This window comes from Hakea prostrata, chromosome 1, assembly GCF_041222555.1.
Source record: "Hakea prostrata isolate BN-2017 chromosome 1, UWA_Hpros_2, whole genome shotgun sequence".
Taxonomy (NCBI): domain Eukaryota; kingdom Viridiplantae; phylum Streptophyta; class Magnoliopsida; order Proteales; family Proteaceae; genus Hakea; species Hakea prostrata.
This window is the reverse complement of record NC_142600.1, coordinates 11309378-11328554: the sequence shown is the minus strand read 5'-3', so window position 1 is coordinate 11328554 and position 19177 is coordinate 11309378. Positions and strand designations below refer to the sequence as shown.

The following is a 19177-nucleotide window of genomic DNA, read 5'->3' as shown; positions in this document are numbered from 1 at the left end:
GGTAGGGTCATTAAAATTTCACGTATAGAAGGACCAAAATACCCTAAACTTGTTAAATAAATGATTATGACTAAAATACTTATATACCATATTAAAACCAAAATACTCTCAACTTGTTAAATAAATGATATGACTAAAATACTCCTATACCAGACCAAAATACTCTCAATTTATTAAATAAACTAAAATAAAAAAACTCTTATATCACATTGATATGGGTGAAAGGAGAATTTCTTCACTCGTCTTCTTCCTTCATCATGTCCAAACTGCCGCCAGAAATGATGTAAATAATTTCAATTTGATTTTTTAAATATACATTGAGGTATTATTATTTATTTCTTAAGATACGGTGAGCAGTTCAAGACAGGTTGCCGGCTAGATCATGGCTGTGTAGCAGAGCCATGAATTGTGTGCTCCAGAGAAGATAATTGGAGTCATTTAGCTTCAGGCTAGGGGTGGAGAATTAAGGAGCAACGTTCAACGGAAGGGAGGAATCAATGAAGAAGGAAGAGCAACACTAGAGTTGGCAGAGCGGAAGCCATGACAGGATCGAAGAGCCCGTCGGAGAATCAGAGAAAAAACTGATACTGATACCACGTAGAATATGTAATCTCTGACGAAATGGAATAAGTACATCAAGTATAAACAAATACAAGATTGTATAGGTTACGTAGTATCTGTAACAACAGATATTATCTAGAATCAAGGTTGGTATTGGCTTATTGAGGTTTCAAAGTATCTGATTGCAGTTTGGCCCACTCAGGAAAAATTCGGCTCGAATTGAGGTTACCTCGTCAGAGTTGAACAGACCAAAGAAAAGGCTTCTGTTACATTTTTCCCTTGGGCGGAAATGAGTGAAGAGAACTCTATCCTGCGAAAACGCCCCCAGCCTTCACTTCCAGTTCCACCAACTGTGAATAATAAAAAGACCCAAAAAAAAGTAAATAACCAAAAAACTCAACCTGAAATTATTTATATCGTTCCGGCGGTGGTTTCGAGTCTTGAGTGTTTACGATCTATCTAAACCATTAACTGCAGCGGAGACGGTAAAGGTAAAACGCATCACCAGAATGAATGAACAAGAAAGTTGGCTTTGACTCCCAAGTGTTCTAGTGGTGTTTCGAAGGGTATCTCACCAACAAATGGTAGTAAAGGGAAGATAACAAGAAAGTTGAGACTTGAGACTGCATAAGTTGGTCTTTGAAGAAGGTGGGCTACCTGAAGGCACTGAAGTAGCTTATTATGTTCGCGGACAGGTTTTCCTTTTAACAATTCTCCAGAATGAATGAACAGGTCATCCACCTTGGCGACATTACTATCCCATCCACGGTACTTCACAAAGTCAAGAGCTTGCTTAGGTATCAAGTTGCAGAAAGCAATAGATACAAGAACTGATATCAACGTAGCCACTGTACATAGTCGATCTGCATTATTAACTTCGATCCATCTGCTTATGCTTAAATCGCAAAGGATATTCATATACTGATTCAGACCTGGATTGCTTTTAGGCCTTGAAAATCTACACAGTTGATCTGCATTATTTTTTTCTTCTTTTTCCATCAAATCTAAGCTAGACGCCCTTAAGCTACAAGATACTACTCATGCATCAGAGTCTAAACACATCAGAAATTACAAAATGACTACCACGACTCCATGGTTCGAGTTTCAGGGGCCCTCAAGAAGGATCTGCGCCACCAGACTTGAAATGCTACGCCTAGATTAGGACACTCTGTGCCATGACTAGAAAAACAGTGAAGCCATTCCATGAACAGTGTGTGTTGATGCTTCAAGGGGAGTGTCAGAAGCGCATGGCCCATGGCTTCCTCCAATTCGTTCACATCAAGCCCCTTCTTGCACCTCCGCAGCCAACCAAAGTCCACCAGCATCGGCCCAAACCATACCTGAAGAACCCTACACCTTACTTCGGACCGGCAATGCAATTTTCCTCTTCCCATCGCAATGAAAATGAGAGCTGAAATCCGACTGAGCTCATACCTGACTATTGGAGATGCCTTTTCATGCATCCTGACCAAATGTATTTGGTCGGCCCATGTAGCAACAAAATCTTCTGCCATTTGCTGATCCAGTAAGATCTCCAGAAGCCAATTGATGTTGTCAACTTGCCTTGATGTCCGCTCGATTAATGGCCTACCCATATCTTTCTCAGTTAATCTCTCCTCAGTAACAAAATTGCATGCTTCCTCAAACAGACCAAGCAATGAGCCCAAGCATGATTGACAAACAACATACATATCCTGCTTGTCAAGACTAACAGATTCCTTGTCATAGACTGAGCTCTTCGACATTAGACCCTTGACCAAGAACTTGAGATCCCTCCTTGCATTAGTATTGGCACCACTGGTGATCGACCAAACCAGCTGCATGGCCAAATGTTGCTCGGTATTGTTTACATGTGGTGAATAGAGCCTCGCCAGCACATCTTGAGCTATTGCATCATTGAATGTAAATCTGGAGAAAAGTTTCTTCAGCTTCTCCTCTTCATGCTCAGTCCAAGGAACAGCTTCAAGGTACTTCAAACAAGAGAACACCCCTTTGGTAAACATGATACCCACTGACACCTGATGAGTAAAAAGAGGTGGGACCTTATGATTCAACAATACCTCAAGCTATCTATAAAAGATAACAAGAAGTTCCATTAATACACTACACTATAAATGAACCAATTGTCAGGCCAAGCCTCTAAAAGAGATTGGAATAATTCAAGGAATATAAAATGCTAAAGTGAATTCTGAAATCCTAAATACCAGGCTCCAGTAACAAAGTGGAAATCTATGCATTCTCATAGAAAATGATGGCAGTTTAGTTGCAACTTGCAACCGCTATGCTTAGACATCTTTCTTTGCTTTCTGTTTTAACACATCAAAGATATGAACAGAGAATTCTAATTGGTTGCTACATTTTTGTGAGTTTTCAGTTCCAGTAGAGCAAATTCAATCTAGGAAACTTGCGGAAAAAATTAAGACAATATTCTCTAGGAAAAAAGTTGTTATAAATTTGCAGGTTTCAATTCCAGTAAAGTCAAGTCAATCTGGGAAACTGAGGGAAAACTTATAAGAGTATTCTCCATGAGAAACTTAAGAAGCTACTCTTTCTCTCTCTACCAAACTTGAATGAAAACATCCCACCTCTTTCTCTTCATCTTAAATTTCCAAGCACAATGCTTTAAAAGTGATCATAAACAAGGTCATTGTGATGCATAATTATGCATAACAACCAACAGAATTGCAAATAAGTGATCCTTTCAAGATGCGAGGAACAGACTTGTTTTCAGGAAACTTAAGAATGAAAACATCAATTGGTGCATGTGATGGAACAAGTTGTGTATTGTTGAGTTTATTGCTGGATTGAAGAAGTCATATGGAAGTCTTCTGGCTACCAGGCTATGTTATGAAGAGGAACAATAACCGCTTTCAATTAGATGGTTTTCTTACATAACTGACAGAGCTAGAATATGTCCAACTCCCATTGCCTTCCTCTTAGATATTGGATCTCCCTAATTTGGCTAAAATATTCTCACTCCCTATGGCGTCCTGGCAGCAGCAGAAGTTTCTACTCATGGTTGTTCACAGTGTGGTTTCCCAGAACTACGATACTGATAACTAAGCACTTCAATAACTTGCAGCATGATGGTGCTCACTGCTAAGTTTAATATGGGCCACTCAAATCTGTAACTCTTAATTTTCATGGTTCATAGAGTTCCTGTGATGGGAGAAAGAGAAGCACACACTTCTATTTTCCTGAAAAAAGGAAAGTTGTACATTATTAGCAGGTCTTATGGAGGAGTCTACTTTGTTAGTAGTAGATGAATTCCAGATACTGTCCAATTTCCAGTATTATTAAAAGGTTTTCCGGTTCCAGATCACCTAGAAAAAGTATATTAAAGGGAAGGAAAAACTGAGGCCATCTCCACTGTTGCCGTAACTCTTCAGTAAAGCTAGTGAACTGTTAATGAGCTTTTGACTGCTACATGATTACTTTAAAATTTGGGGTTCTATCAGTTAACGGTACAAACTCTCTGCCTGTATTTGGTTTAAGTCCAGCAAAATTTTGGAAAGTATTCCTATTCCAAATATGCTGCCAACTCCTACAGCTCTGACACAGTTTTACTTCGGTTTGATGGGTAATAATTGGAAAATAGTACATTTTAAGACTCCGATAATAATTCTGGAAGCTCGGTTAGATTGAGGATATGGTAGTTGGTGTTGTCATTGTTGTCAGCACAGCCATGATAAATACATTCACACAATGAGAATAACAAAGTTAACCAGAGTTACATAATGGTAGCCACCACAACGGTGGTCAGTAATGGAGTGTAGGTCAGCATACAGATCTTCAGACAGGTACAGTGACAGTGATACCATCATCTTAATTCCTCATGCAAAACCGGCAAAGCTACCATCTAAATATATATATAAATAATTTATTGGACATCAATTTTAGGAACATATAAGGATAACAGGTTTTGGGCTTTGATACAGTACAGCAGCACGAATGAGTGGATTACTCCACTAGACGGATTGTTCAGTCCTAATCTAATTAGGATTTCTATAACAATCTTGGATTGATCAAATTTACATTTCAGCAAGCAATTCACTTATGTGAACATGAAGTCATCAAGCAGTACTTGAGAGTTGACTCTTTTAGATAATTTTTATGCATAACCAAGGAGGATGGAACAACTTTTGGTTCAAGTCTTTCAACCACAGCAATAATTCCAGGGATTGGGATGGGTTCAAGAAGATCTTAGGGTTTAACAATTACCAAGATGGGATGGTTTTTGGGTGGATTACAGTATTGGGAAAGGTATGGACAAACTCAGTTAACAAAACCTAGAGGGGTTGGAAAAAAGTGGGGAGAAAATAAAATTAGGGTTTTAAGAAAATGGGATGGGAATATGGGATTAGAAAACAGGTTCAAGTTTGGGAATTTAGGACTATGGGAAGCTTGCAGCAAGAGGGGAATGGATATCTCAGGATTCTTGCCCAATCTTGCCATCTTTCTCTCTTCCTTTCTTCTTTCTTTCTTCTTCTTTTTTTTTTTTTTTTTTTTGTTCTCTTTTTGGGAAAATTTCTGCCTCTCTTGTACTTATTCTCTGTTTACTCTTCCTCCCCTCTTAAAAGTTTCACCTTTGATTCCCCCAAAAAAGTGAACTCTTACCTCTCCTTCTCCCCTGATATTTTAAAATGGCCAATTACCCTCTATTTTCCCCCTTTACTGGATTAAAGCAATTTCTTTCTTCTTTTGTTTAGTTTTTTTTTCTTTCCTTTCTCTTTTTTCTATAAGAATCCATTATCTCTGATTAGGTGTGTTTTCATTATTTTTTCCTCACCACCCCTTTTATAGAAGTTTTTTATTTTTATTTTTCAATTATATTTTTGGTTTTTTTAATGGATTCTTATAAAAGAGGGAAAAATTGAAAAAAAAACTTCTAATTGTGTTTAATGGATTCTGATAAAAGATGGAGGAAGGAAACAAAAAAAAATTAATCACGTTTTATGAATTCCTACAAAAAACAGAGAAAAACTAGAAATAATCTATAAAAGAAGAAGAAAGAAAAAAATATAAAACATTAAAAAAAATATACATCCAAGTATGGATTCCTACAAAGAGGGAGGAAAGGAAGGGGGGAAAACCAAAAAACAGTTAAAAAAAATCAGCATAACTGATTAAAGAGGTAAAAATAAAGGGTAGTTGGGCCATTTTAAAATATCAAGGGAGAAGGATTGGTAAAAGTTCACATTTTTGAGGGAATTAGAGGTGAAACTTTTGAGAGAGGAGTAAGAGAAAATAGAGAGTAAGTACAAGGGACAGAGAAGTTTTCCCTTTCTTTTTTCTTTCTTGATTTCCCAAGATAGGAAAGGGACTGTTTTCTTGGTTTTGAGTGAGGGGAAGGAATGGGGCTAATGGCAATAGGATCTTGATGTCCCAAGGAAGGATTGGAGGCTGTAATCTTGGACCGGGGGGATTCTTGGGTTTTCTTGCACAGAATTCTAGTGAAAGGAGTGATGGAAAATGGAGAGATGAAGGGAATGGGTAGTGGCTTAGGAATAGGGCTTCCGGAGGGAATTGGCTTACTTGTTTGTTGTTCTTGCTGAGAAGGAGAGCTGTGATCTGTAACTGGTGTAGCAGAAACAGAATTGAGACTTCAAGATTGAAAGAGAGAACTTCTCGGAGAACCACAAGGTCCCCCTCAAAAGGACCCTACTTGATGCCTCTTTGGCTGTAAATTCTTTGAGATTTTCATTGATCAAAACTGATTTGTTACAGCAGTGAGCTTTGAATTTATAGCCATTACACAAAAGACTCCCAAAAAGACTTAGACACTAGGAGACTCAACTCTAGACTGATCTTGGACTCCTACTTAGACTCCACAGCTAATAACTGAAATATAACTCAATTAGGATTCTTTAAATAAAGTAAGAATCCAACTAAATAAATAAAACAATCAAAATTGAGAAACAAGAACCAAAATACCCCTAGGGGTTTGTGCAAAGGCCTAGCGGCGCTAGGCCCTCTAACTGCTCTTGCTAGGGATCTGCTTGCTGCTTACATCATCAATTTTCTGACATGGATTTTGCCAGCTGTAGCGAGGTAAACTGAGTGGGAGTGAAACACTTGATCTGAAATGTATTCATTTTGTGGCCTCTAATATGAATATCTGAGATAAAGCAGCAAATTTGAAACTGAATCTAATAAGGAGAGCTAAAGTAGGTTTTCTCCTTTCATGGATAGCAAGTTACTTTTGTCCAAGTATTTCTTAAAGAAATGCTAGTGACCGAAGATTGGAAAAAAAGAAGAAGAGGAAACTCAATTGCCCCCTTCCTCGTGCACAAGATTGACTTCTGATCCATACTTAAATAAAAAAAGGGTCACATAATAGGACATAATGATCTTCCCATTACTAGTAAATCTGTTAAACAAAGGGGAAATTTGAAGAGAGAGAGAGAGAGAGTGGGCAGAACATTGTAAACCATCCAATTTCAGTAGATTTGTGAGGGCAAGAAAATCGAATCCAAGCAACAATCTTGAAATATTGAAAGAGAGAGAGTATGTGTGTGTTTTTTTGGGACAGCAGAATCCTGAGAACATCAAAATTGAGGAACAGAGCAGCTGAGAAACATCCAAGTTGTTTCGATGTGTTTTTGAAGAACGTTGATTAAAGAGAGGAAAGCACAGCTGCGACCCAGATTCTGCTAGTGCATGGTGTTTTGCTTCAAACAAAATCTGAGATCTATGCTGCATCCAAAGCAGCGTTAGAAGAAGAGAATTTGAGACAAAAAGAAAACCTAATTCTTCCATTGCTGCAATACCTGATAGTGTTATGCTGCCATAATATGAACCCTATTGTTGCTTCCATATACTAAAAATCAAAGAGTTTGAAAGAAGATTCCACTAAAACAACTGGTCTTATATCTACCGTATCGGAGTATAGATCCAAGTCCAACCCATGTGTTAGATTGGAAAACGTTGTTGCCGTCACAACTGCCATCGGGTTGAGAATCTGAAATTCTAAGAGAAATTCTGCCCTTTTTTTGGGTGAATAAATAATTAATTAGAAACGAAACACAAAACTACAAGGGAAAACAAGGGGGGGATCAATGAGGAGAATGGAATTGGGAGTTGAGACCCTAGGAGACAATAATGAGCTTGTTCCTTGGGGAGTCAGCAATTGGGGGGTGGGGGTTAGAGATAATCCTAGAAGAAACATCGAAGTAAATAGCGTTCCAAATTGAGTCTAGAGAGCGGGATTTAGAAATCCAATGCTTAAGATTACGCTCCTACCATAAGTGGTAGACCATGGCACAAAAGACAAGCTTACCAATCCAATCACAAATAGAGGTACCTGAAAAGTAACTCAAAGCCCAAGACCAATCACGATCAAACCCAAATGAACGACGGGAGCAGGGCCAAATAGAAGCAAGGGCTTTTCTCCAAAGAGAGCAAGAGAAAGGGCAAGAGAAGAACAAATTCTCTAGGTCCTCAGTACCATTCCAGCAAAGGATACAATTGGGGTTGACGGGGATGTGGCGACTTATAAGGAAATCTTGGGTGGGAAGAGCTAAGATTAGGGCTCTCCAGAGGGTGAGGGAGAGGGAGAGGCAGGGAATATGACCCTTAAACCAAACCAGGAAGGGCCAAGGGGGATGGGGTGAAGGGAAGCAGAAAAGGTTCCATGTTGATGAAGTGGTGAAGGATTTGGAGGTGAAGGGAAGCCAAACCAATTCTGCCATTTTATATTAAATACATATTGATATTTGGAGTGCATTTGTGTTTATTACTAAAGATTGGTAAAGCATTGTATAGTGGTATTACATAGATTGAGGTAATCGACATCACAAATCCCCATTTTATTTGTTAAACAGTCTTACACATGTTGGAAAAAAAAAATAGAACATGTTCGTAAGGGACAATATTTGATTATTTTAATTTTTTCTTTCTAAGCCAAACAAGTTAGGACTTATCTAGGGTTGGGGATTGTATTTCTTGAATTTGTGTGGTCAAGCTTTGAAGCAAGATAGTGGCCAGAGCGATTTGGTGTGACTGCAATACACAAAATGGGATAGTTGACTTTGATAATAGTGTTTGTGGTTGTGCATCTTTTACATGTAGTGCGTGTGTGGTACTGAGTTGTCAATGAGATCATCGACAAGGTTATATTTTGCGTGCTATGACATTAGTGTTGATTGATACAGAGCCATTAGTTTGAGAAATACCAAGTGTTGATCGTTAACAAGGCTAAATTGTGTGTGCTGTGACATTAGTGTTGATTGACACAGTGGCATTAGTTTGAGGAAGACCAAGGTGCAGAGCAACGTGTGTTGGGAATAACTTTGGGGAAAATTCTGTGAACCTGAGTCAAATTCCTCCCCTAGCTTAGCCAACTCAAATCTCCTTATCCATTTCAATAAAGTTTCTTATGGATTATAAACAGATAAATTGAAAACAGTGCTACAGAATCGAAATGAGCATTATCTCCAAGCAGAGTTCCCGATCAACAGACCCAATAGGGAAATAAACATATGGACGAAGAACTAAAAAGAGGCTCACCTCCAGTATATCAATAGAACGGGAGGCTCCGACCTTGATAAGCCGTCTGGTGATATCTTCCTCAAACATAAGCTCAATAGTCTGGTGAAATATTCCAAGATTGGCAACATCAGGCACTTCAATCCTACAGAGATTGGCAGCGGAACTGCTCCCGGTACTCGTTCCACTCGTTCGAGAATCTGAGATCAACCCCGCAAAGACTGAACTATTCGCAGACAGCACCTGCGAATCCAACTCCAAAACCAGACAACTCCCATTCTTACCTTTCAAGCTCAACCTCACATCGAACAACCCACAGAAACTCGTTTGATCCTTGGCCATATGATTGTTCAGAGTAAAGGATGAAAAAGAGGAGCCAGGGGGTGCGGCAGATGAAACTCCAGCTTCAGCTCCCTCAGGAATCGGCAATTTATCCGGGAATCCCAACTGAGAACCCACATCGGCAGCAGAGCAAGTGTGAATGGCAGTGTCGGAGTCGATGGGAGAAACCCTTCCAGGAGATAAGATACGACGAGCGTCGATACGGCCAACCAAGCCCAGCCCAGTTCTGCTGCTGCTGCTCTTAGGAGAAGAAGGTAATGACCCGCCACCACCACCAGATTTGGACGGAACATCCGATTTCTGAGGGATTTTGGGGAGAGAGGTGCTCAGGTTTTCGGGGCCGTCGGAGGAAATGCCGAAGGAACAACACCAACCCCCGCGGAACCCACGGCCTTCACGCTCACGACGAGACTGGCCTTGGGCTTTCCTCCGGTGGCCGGAGTCCCCCATTGGTTAAATTCACCGTTTATTCTTATTGTGGATGGGGAGTAACCAGGGGAGGGATTAGGGCTTGAATTTGCAGACGCATCGGACTGGAGGTGAGACTAAGAACCGAGAAGATCAGAAGAGATTGTTTGCTCGGTCGAGTGAGGAAAAAGATAATACGAAGCTCATTGATTTTTTTCTTTCTGTGGAGTAGAAAGATTCCTGAACACGGGCAATGGGAGGAATACAAAAGAAGCAGGCCGAAATTATGGAACTGCAGGGTCGAAATGTCGAATCCGGTAAAATTTAAAAGATAAAATTTTATATATATTTTTTAACTTAATCTCAATTTTTGGATGTCATGAAGGACATGCATCATTTCGGTCCATTTATTGCTAAAATCCCCCTCCTTTGCCCTTCAATTTGGCAAGGCAACAACTAATTTTGCGAGGTACATACCTAAATGTGAGAGTGACTGGCAGACCGGCACTAATGATTCACACTCACTATATATGCTGAGACTTTCAAAGCTTTGAAGCTGGGAAAAGGGCACAAGGTCGATGTACACAAGATAGGGTGCCCGCCCACTGAAATATGAATGAAAGGAGCTCTATGGCAATTTTTATGTAGGCGGAACACCCCAACTAAGTTGTCGATAGGTTTTCCGCCGTCAAAAAAGACCTCAAAGGCTGTTGCGTCAGTTTCACAAGGACCTTATTTGATCCAAATTTAGGGCGGTCTACGATTAGCAGCAAGCAAGAAGGCAGATGCACCATGCCAATGGTGGGTAGATTTGGATCCTTTCTCCTTGGGGCGAGATCTAAATGTTGCGCATTAAATGTGCATCACTTGCTGCCAACGGTGATTGAAAGCGAAACATACAATCAATATTGAAATCTCGACTATTGACAGCACAATGTTGAGCATTAAATGCACAACATTGAAGTTGAACCACTCTCCTTAGGGGCTTTCTCAATGAGTTCAATGAGTCATAATATTCAGCAATGAATACGGTTTACAAATACAAATATAAATACAATAAACAAAAAAATATAGAATATCTTAATCCAATATCTTTCATTGATAATTTTTTTCTCAAAGAAAAAGAGCCAAATCCTCGGTGGGTAGGTGTGGCTCCAAGAAACTGGGATGTCATTTGATCTAGTTGCGTTGATGATTGAACCTCCTAAACTGGTCTGGTCTAGGTCTAGCGTAATTTATTCTTTTTGGTTCGTTCACAGGCATTAGGGATTAGAATTGGATCGAATCAGTGAATCAGTTGATTCCAAGCCCAGATCTCGGACCACAATTAAAAAGTTACCAATTATATGGACCGACAAAGAATAACAATATGCTCGTGTCTGTATCTACTATTTGAAGCCTTATTTTTAAGCGTTGAGTATCCGTTAACCAAACGACGTGGTAACAGCATGGAGGGGAAGTGCATTTTTTCTTTGTTGATGATTGTATGCTTTTTACTCCAGCATAGGCTGATAATGCAATCATTATTGTTCAGATACTCCATAGTTATGAGGAAGTGTCTAGCCAACATATAAATCAATCCAAATCTGCTGTCTTGTACAGTAGGGGAATTCCCCCTCAAATTCAAGGATATAATAGTTAAGTTCTTCAAATTACAGAGGTCACCTCCCATGGCTTGTATCTTGGTCTACCATCTACTTTTGGTAGGTTAAAAACTCAAATGTTCTCTTAAATTGATGAGAAACTTGACAAAAAATTGTCAAGTTGAAAGGAGAGCCCTTGTCCTTTGCTAGAAAAGAAATCCTCATAAAAGCAGTGGCCAGTGCTCTCCCCCCCCCCCCCCCAATGCTATGTGCCTATGTCAACATTTTTATTATCAAAAGAGATGACTGGAAAACTAACTAGGCAGATTAGATAATTTTGGTGGAAGAATAGCGGGAATATTGGGATTAATTGGATTAAATGGGACACCCTATGTCTCCCAAAAAACCTTGGAGGATTAGGCTTTAGAGATTAACACCTTTTCAACAAGGCTTTGCTTGCTTGTTAGAGTTGGAGGCTTATCACATAGCCGTATTCTCTCTGGGCTCGTACTATGAAAGCGAAGTATTTTCCATGCACTTCTTTTTTATCTGTCATACAGTCTAGAAATCCTTCGTGGGGTTGGAAAAACATTTTAGCTGGTGAGGAAATACTAAAGTTGGGATTACATAAGCGGGTGGGCAATTGCATTTAAATAATTCAAATGGCCTTAAGTGGTTCATGATCTAGTGTATTGACCCACCAAAGCATGGAATAGTAACATTTTTTTTTTTTTTGTTTTGGTAAACGGAATAGTAACATTTTGAGAGGTCTTTTTCCTATTCATGAGAGGACAACTATTATGACCATTCCAATTCTCCTTTTGTTGACAAATAGTGACTGGGCTTGGAAGTTTTCAAGAAAAGGAAAATTTAATGTGAAATCTACATACTATATTCAGTTATCTTCCTCTATTCAGGTTATATCAACTTCAAGACAAGATGAGCCATCCTTTGTGGAGTGGAAAATTAATGCCTTTTCAAAGATTAAAAATTTTGCTTGGAGAGTGGCTCATGGTGCAACACCTCATAATAAGAATCTTTTTGCTAAAAATAACTCTAATATTTTTTTCGGTAAAGAATAGCTCATTTGCACCTATATGTTTTATGGGTCTTGGGTCTGCACGTGGAATCTTTACCTCATTTATTATTTCATTGCTCTCATGCTTATAGCATGTTGGAAGGCTTCAGTTTTAAGAATCATGGTGAAGATTTTTGGGGAGAAACTCTTAAAGATTGAATGATTTTCATAAATACCAGATTTGGTACTTTCAACCAACTTGGTTGGGTTCAGTGTATATGAACTACTCTTGTTAAACCATCTTTGAGTTCCTCTATGATTCGGCTACAAAAAACTATAAATGAGCTTAATCTTATCAATGAAACTATAAACTATAATTTGTGACTCTTTATTAGTAGCTTTATCTTTAAACATCTCTCCAATACCAAAAAAAAATTAAAAAAATATTTAAACATCTCTCATTTGATTATCTACTTGGACAGCCAAGTGGCTATTTCTGCCCTTAACGGGTATGCTCAATCTCTTGATTGGGTTAGCGAGAGAATCTGGAGGGATGTAATAAGTTTGGGAATTTTTGTTTTCCTTTATTACAGTTTTGTTTTATTCTCAGGTCTGTTAACTACCAGGCTGATTATTTGGCAAAGAGAGTTAGAAAGTTTGGTTTGAATTGTGTTTGGTGGTCTCCACCACCCCTTGTGGCCTTGTGTGTCAAACTCCTTTGGTAGTTATAGGATTTGGGGAGTCTAATATGTCCCTCATGCTCGAAAGAGGAAAAAGAAAATATAAAAAAAAAGGCAAAACGAATAGATTGATTCCGTTTCGTAGGTCCAGTGATGGCCAACGCGGCACCTTTGTAAGAACAAATTACTAAAATTATAAAGTTAATTAGGGACCTGATAATTTTGCTTTGACCCATTAAAAATAGGTGTTGGTAAGATTGACGGTGCTGTGTTTACCCCCAAAAGAAAGAAAAAGAAAAGAGATTGACGGTGTGCTGTGGAAATATCCCAAAGGTGGACGGTCCAGATGTCAGTTGTGCCGATCTAGGGGGAGAAATTCACCAACCGTCACAGTGGACAGAAACTTTCTGTTATATTTGCTACTACGTAACTCCTTGTCATGCCACGTACCACGTGTCCCGGATCGCTAGCCGTCGTTACACGTATCTAAATCGAGTATTCCCTGTTAATTAAGAGCCATCTGTCCCTCTCTCTCTGTAGATCTATCTCTCTCGGGGTGATATTGAATTAGCTCACCCTAGCTAGTTCGCCTATTTAAACCCATCGAGTTCCACGCAAACTTCTCTCTCTAAGATTCCATCTTTTCTTGCTCTCTCTGTCTAAACCCCTCTCTCTCTCTCTCTAGTTTTGGGTAGTTGAAAGAAAATCTTTTGCAGGGAAAAAGTAGAGGCATGAATACGTCTGCAACTTTTCTGATAGAGAGAAAATCATCGATCGAGAGTGAACCCAGGACTCTTAACATGAGTCAACTTCAATTTGCGAGAGTGAGTTCATTGATTGTGAATCAGCGTTAACTTTCTGATCGATTTAGTTTTATTCTATCATCACGGATTTTAATTAGCTCAAAAACCCGATCTCTCATTGCAGGAAGCAGCACTTTACGTTGCGAAGACCACAAGTATCGAAGAGGCTCTAAGAATTTTCACAGAGGTACGTAGGAGATCAAAAGAAAATTTCTGGGTATGATGTTCAAACATCGATCGATGGATATTAATATCGTGTATATATATATATATATATATTAATATGCAGGGATTAGAGCCCGTGGTGAGTGCTGTGAAGGACAAGAAAGATTTTTCTGCGGACACAACGGAAGAGCCCTGCGATGGCTTTGTAATAACTCGATGGCGACAGCCAGCTGCAGCCGCTGTCCCAGTGACAAGGGATATTGCAACTGCACCCTTCTGAAGATCTCGATAGTTTCCTTCTCTCCACTGATTTGGTATTCCATTCTTTTAAATCAATGTTGAGCCCATATAACATAATGTGTATATATAGGATGGATTTTTCCTCTCCATCGGCCGATCGATGCTTTTTTTTTTTTTTTTTTTTTTTTATTTTTAATTTATTTATGTAAATACGCAAGGTATCTTCATTAATAAAGCAAAAATATTTGCTAAGAAAGTTTTGCGTATGCTCCATCCATCTGATCATTATATTGTTTTCAAATGGAGATGCAAAAGAGAACGAATTTTGGTAGAGATCATATGAGAGAGGGGCCTCAGACTACGCACCGGCCGCGCGTGTGTATTAATTAGATTAGTCGATCTTTTGCTTTTTGTTCTTTGGAAAATTCTAGCAGCTTCTAACTGCAACAAAGTGATATGAACAATCATCCTCTACGAATAGGAAATAGAGAGGTTGCAGAGAGAGAGAGAGGGATCGAGAGAGAGAGAGAGGATATACATACATACATACACAGGGAAGGGGGCGGCCAAGAGTCAAGAGACGGAATATGTCGGCAATGAAGAGGAGGTTTCGAGGCTAAAGGCACCTAGCTTTTGCTATGTCGTGTCTCTATCATCCATATTGTCCAAACGCGGCAATATGGCAATATTCTAGAGGTGGCCTGGGGGCTCTAGGCTGTAGTTGCTTAATTTGCTTCTCTTCTTGCTGGTGGCCTCTTCCCATGGCCAGATCCACGATATATATAATGGCGGTGGCTTTCGATGTCTTCGCAGCTCTCTTCCGGTTCCACTTTCCTACACTTTCGTTGCTGTGGTCTATCGGAAACCAGTACCAGCTGCAATGATCAGTACGTAACGATCGAGCGAGTATTGCAGCTGCATGGGGCTAGCTTTACAATAAGGTCCAGGTTCCCTGAGAGATGTAACTGTCAAAAATTGTATTAAAGTTGGTATTGGTCGGTCGGAGGGCTCGAGCTCTTGTTTAATCGATTGAAGAGATGAATAAAGTAAAGGATAATTTGCTAATTAATTTTGAAATATGATCAGAATGGAAGATTCATATCTTCGATCTGCAGCCGCACACGGCCGGTATTAATAGTCATCAATCTCTCCTTTTTAAGGGAGGATAGCCCACTACACTACGTAAATATGAAAGGACTGATTCATTGGGTGAAGAATGCTTCACATTGATCAATTGATGACCTTGTGGCTGGTGAAGATATGAATCGCAGAACAATTAAAAGCCAAATAGCCAATAGTTAAACAATGACCTCATTCTTTTTACTTTTCAGATAGGTAAGTGAGATTATATTACAAAATTCACCAAACAAGGCCAAAGAATGTACTGAATAACAATTAGATAGTTTCTACGTTTTCGCTAACGAATTCAAGAAGTTCCTTTGGAATATTAAAGAATATGGTAATTAGGACTGAAATTCCTTTGCACTCTATATCCTTTAAATTATTTTTTTTTTGGTTAACATCCTTTAATATTTTGTATGCCTATATATGTCTACTTTTATCTCTTTCTCTCTCTCTCTTAACTCTGACGGCGACGGGAATTTGTACACAGTTATGTAGTACGTACACAGACAAAGTAAGACATGTAACATTAAATTACAAAATCACCCTTACTACTGTTCGATTTCTGCCCTGGCTCCTCCCTACCATGAAGCTCGTCACAGTTACACCAGCGTGTCCTCGAAGGTGACAAAAATAACCTTAGCTAGGTACAAAATGACCAAATAACCTTTGGCATGCATGCGCCACTAATCTCCTAATTAATTAATGCCGCTTCCCTCAAATTAACACTCGCGCTGCATGCATGCCCACGAGCACGAGCACTCAAGTCTCAACTCGGCACAGCCCAGCCCAGCCCAGCCCATTAATGTAATGTTGCATGCCAAACGTTATATACTTATATGTTGCCAGCTAGGAGCTAGCTAGCTAGTTAGCCTAGGTGTAGGGATAGTGATTTCGTTGTAGATCCAATTTGGTAGAGGTAAGGCCGAGTTGTCCTGGAAATTGCATGCCACCACCCCTTTGGTACTGTTGCCACATTAATTGCTCTTCCGTCAACAGCTTCTGCTTCTTCTCCAACTCCGACATTTGCACGTATGAGGGTGGTGGCACCGCGAGAGACGCAGCGAATGGATCAGCATTCAGTCCCATGGCTGCTGCAGCCTGATCACCACCACCGTTGGAGAGTACGACTGGTGGCGCTGGAAGTGCCAGCATGGCTTTATTGCCCAACATCACCACGCTACTTGCGCTTCCGCTTCCTCCATAGGCACTCTGTGCTGCTGCAGCTGCCGCATTGGCGGCCGACTGTTGATACATGCCATCCAGCAACAATTTATCAAAACCACCGCCAAGAGATGTCTGCTGGTTCGGTAGGTGGCTAGCCGTTTGTACCAACGCCGTTTCCCAATCCCCGTTGTCTTCCGTCTTGAAAGCTTCCCAAGGCGGAGCTTGAGAAGAAGATGGTGCCGTAGTGCTGCCCCCGTCGAATAATGCCAATGCAAATTTGTCTCCATGCTCTTCGATGTTTACCGTGTCATCGTATAGATTCAACAGGTCGGCTTCTTTTTGGGTGGCGGTCTCAGGTTCTTGTTTGGTTTCTTCATCAACCTTGGCTTCTTCTTGAAAACCTTCCGGAGGCGGTAGCGCTTTGATCGTGGACATATTCTCTGCTTCTTCTTCTTCTTCTTCGACGGTGGATTCTGATACTTTGTCATCTCTTTCTTCTTGGACAATGACATCGTTATTTGCTTGATCAGAGTTTGGGTTGGCTCTCTTCATCTGGGCAAGAGCTGACTTGTCACGGATGAATTCGTCCATGACCTCGAGCTTCTTAGGAGTGATTTTCTCGATCTCCGGGTACTCGGATGACCTGCAAATTCCTACCTGCTTGCACCAGCTGTAGAAGGACTCCAGCTCTTCAAACTGTTTTCCGAGCCTGGCGAATATCTCATGGACCCTGACACAATCAGGAACTTGGAGCTCCATAAAGCGATCAATCAAGATACCCATGATTTCGGCTATGTCAAAGTATATCTGGAAACTCTCTTTCACCGTTGGGTAGAGAGCTACAATCACCACCCTGTTGTGTTTTGCCATACCTGCATTGCATACTCATACATATCACCAACGGCTATATATACATAAAGCATAAACAACGCCAATTAAGATAAGGGAAGTGAGACAATTAATAGATAGAGAGTAGAAAAAGAAGGGGATAGATGGATAGATAGCTGCAAGCAGACCTGTGGGTCGACAAGCTAGAAAACGATCGAGAATCTGTTGCAGGTGTTGAGCCCTGGTGAAGATACGCTCAGTTTTTTGCTCTCTAACTGGTGTTTCCTTCATGGGCATGGGCGTGGGCGTGGGCAATTGCGATTGCTCGGATTCCTCTTCGTCCTCCTCGTATCCAATCGCACTTCGGCGACGACGTCGACCATGCATCCGATACTCAAGTCTTTCATCAAGATAGAGAGCAAAAGTACGTACAAAAGCCGAGTAATCCCATGAGTCGCTAGTTTGAGAATCTCTAAAATCAGACATGTTGAGAAGCCGAGTTCCACGCCTGGTGGCGAAGAAGATCTCTTGCTCATAAGCAGGCTCGCCTTCCAGGAGAAGTCTGTGAATCAAAATGAGTGTCTTGAGGGCGACGGTCCAATTCTTAGTCTTGTTGAGTCTCCTTGATAATGTCATCACGCATGCACTGATGTATAGACGGGAATAAGAGGTTAAGCTTAGAATCTCTCTAATGTGTCTTTCGTCTGCTGGGTTTTCTCCGTGTCGAGTGGCCTTTACGATGGCAACCTCCAGGTCCGAGATGGAGGTGCTGCTCCCATTTACTTTCGCTAGCCCAATGCTCGTCTTGTCTTTCACGGCCCCAAGGGCTTTACGGAGCTTGCCTGAGGACATTTTTTTTTCCTTTCCTTTCCTTTCCTTTTCTTTCTCTTTTCTGAAAGGGTAATTATTTTAAAGTGTCAAAATCATTCAACATGGAGACTTGCAGGTTAATTTGTTTTGTACTACTTGTTCAACTAATACAAAAAATCAATAGATCTACAAGGGTGCATGGAAGGGAAGGGATAAGGATTGTCACCTGCTTCAGAAATCAGAAAAGAAGGAAGGTTGTTTTGTTCTTTCTATTTTTCTCCTTTTTCCTTGCTAAAAGATCAATTCACTGCAGCTTCACATAAACAGCAACAACCATTAACAGGATTTGCTTTCATGCGTCGCCATTAAAGAACTTAATTGATCGTCAGAGAATATACGAAGAAAAGAAGAAAACTAAAAGAAGAGAAGAGAGGTGGCTCGATCAGTTGCAGCTCTCTCTTCTCCTCTCTCTCTCTTCTTGTCACGGTTCTGAATCTTCGTTCCTTGTCCTTTTCCTTTCTTTGTCTGAAACCAGGAATCATTTGACATTTCAAACAAGCTATACAGCACCCATCAATCTAGCAGGTAAACTCGGAGATTCAATGGATCAAAGGATAGCCATGTGGCTTCTACCACTGGTTAGCGATTATGCTTTTAGAAATCACAGGTTTCGGACACCCTTTGACCGGTTATGCGGTTCTGTTTCTCATTGCGACAGCAATTCAAGACTGGTCCTTTTTAACTCCAAATTCCTAAGAGGAGAGGATCATCATTTATCCCCTAGATGGCACATTTATTGGAGGAGCACTCCTTGCCATTTTTCGGAAGGAGAATTATACATGCAAAGACATGTGAGAATCCAAGATAACAACTAGAGTACTCTAATATTCCTATACAAAATAAAATATATATATATATATATAATATATATATATATATATATATATATATATATATATATAT

The 19177-nt window shown here is 40.1% G+C and overlaps 2 protein-coding genes across 2 annotated transcripts; both read right to left on the bottom strand.

The window, feature by feature from the left end:
- Positions 1–1354: 1354 nt before the first annotated feature.
- On the bottom strand, positions 1355–10109 carry LOC149027469 (PRLI-interacting factor). The gene is made up of 2 exons (XM_089162745.1): positions 9070–10109; positions 1355–2579 (listed from the first exon to the last, which is right to left on the bottom strand). The coding sequence occupies exons 1-2, from the start codon at positions 9838–9840 to the stop codon at positions 1641–1643; spliced, it is 1710 nt and encodes a 569-aa protein (XP_089018871.1). The 5' UTR covers positions 9841–10109; the 3' UTR covers positions 1355–1640.
- A 6173-nt stretch (positions 10110–16282) lies between these two features.
- LOC149027468 (putative clathrin assembly protein At1g03050) lies at positions 16283–18256 on the bottom strand. The gene is made up of 2 exons (XM_089150972.1): positions 17593–18256; positions 16283–17448 (listed from the first exon to the last, which is right to left on the bottom strand). The coding sequence occupies exons 1-2, from the start codon at positions 18254–18256 to the stop codon at positions 16283–16285; spliced, it is 1830 nt and encodes a 609-aa protein (XP_089007098.1).
- Between the last annotated feature and the right edge of the window lie 921 nt (positions 18257–19177).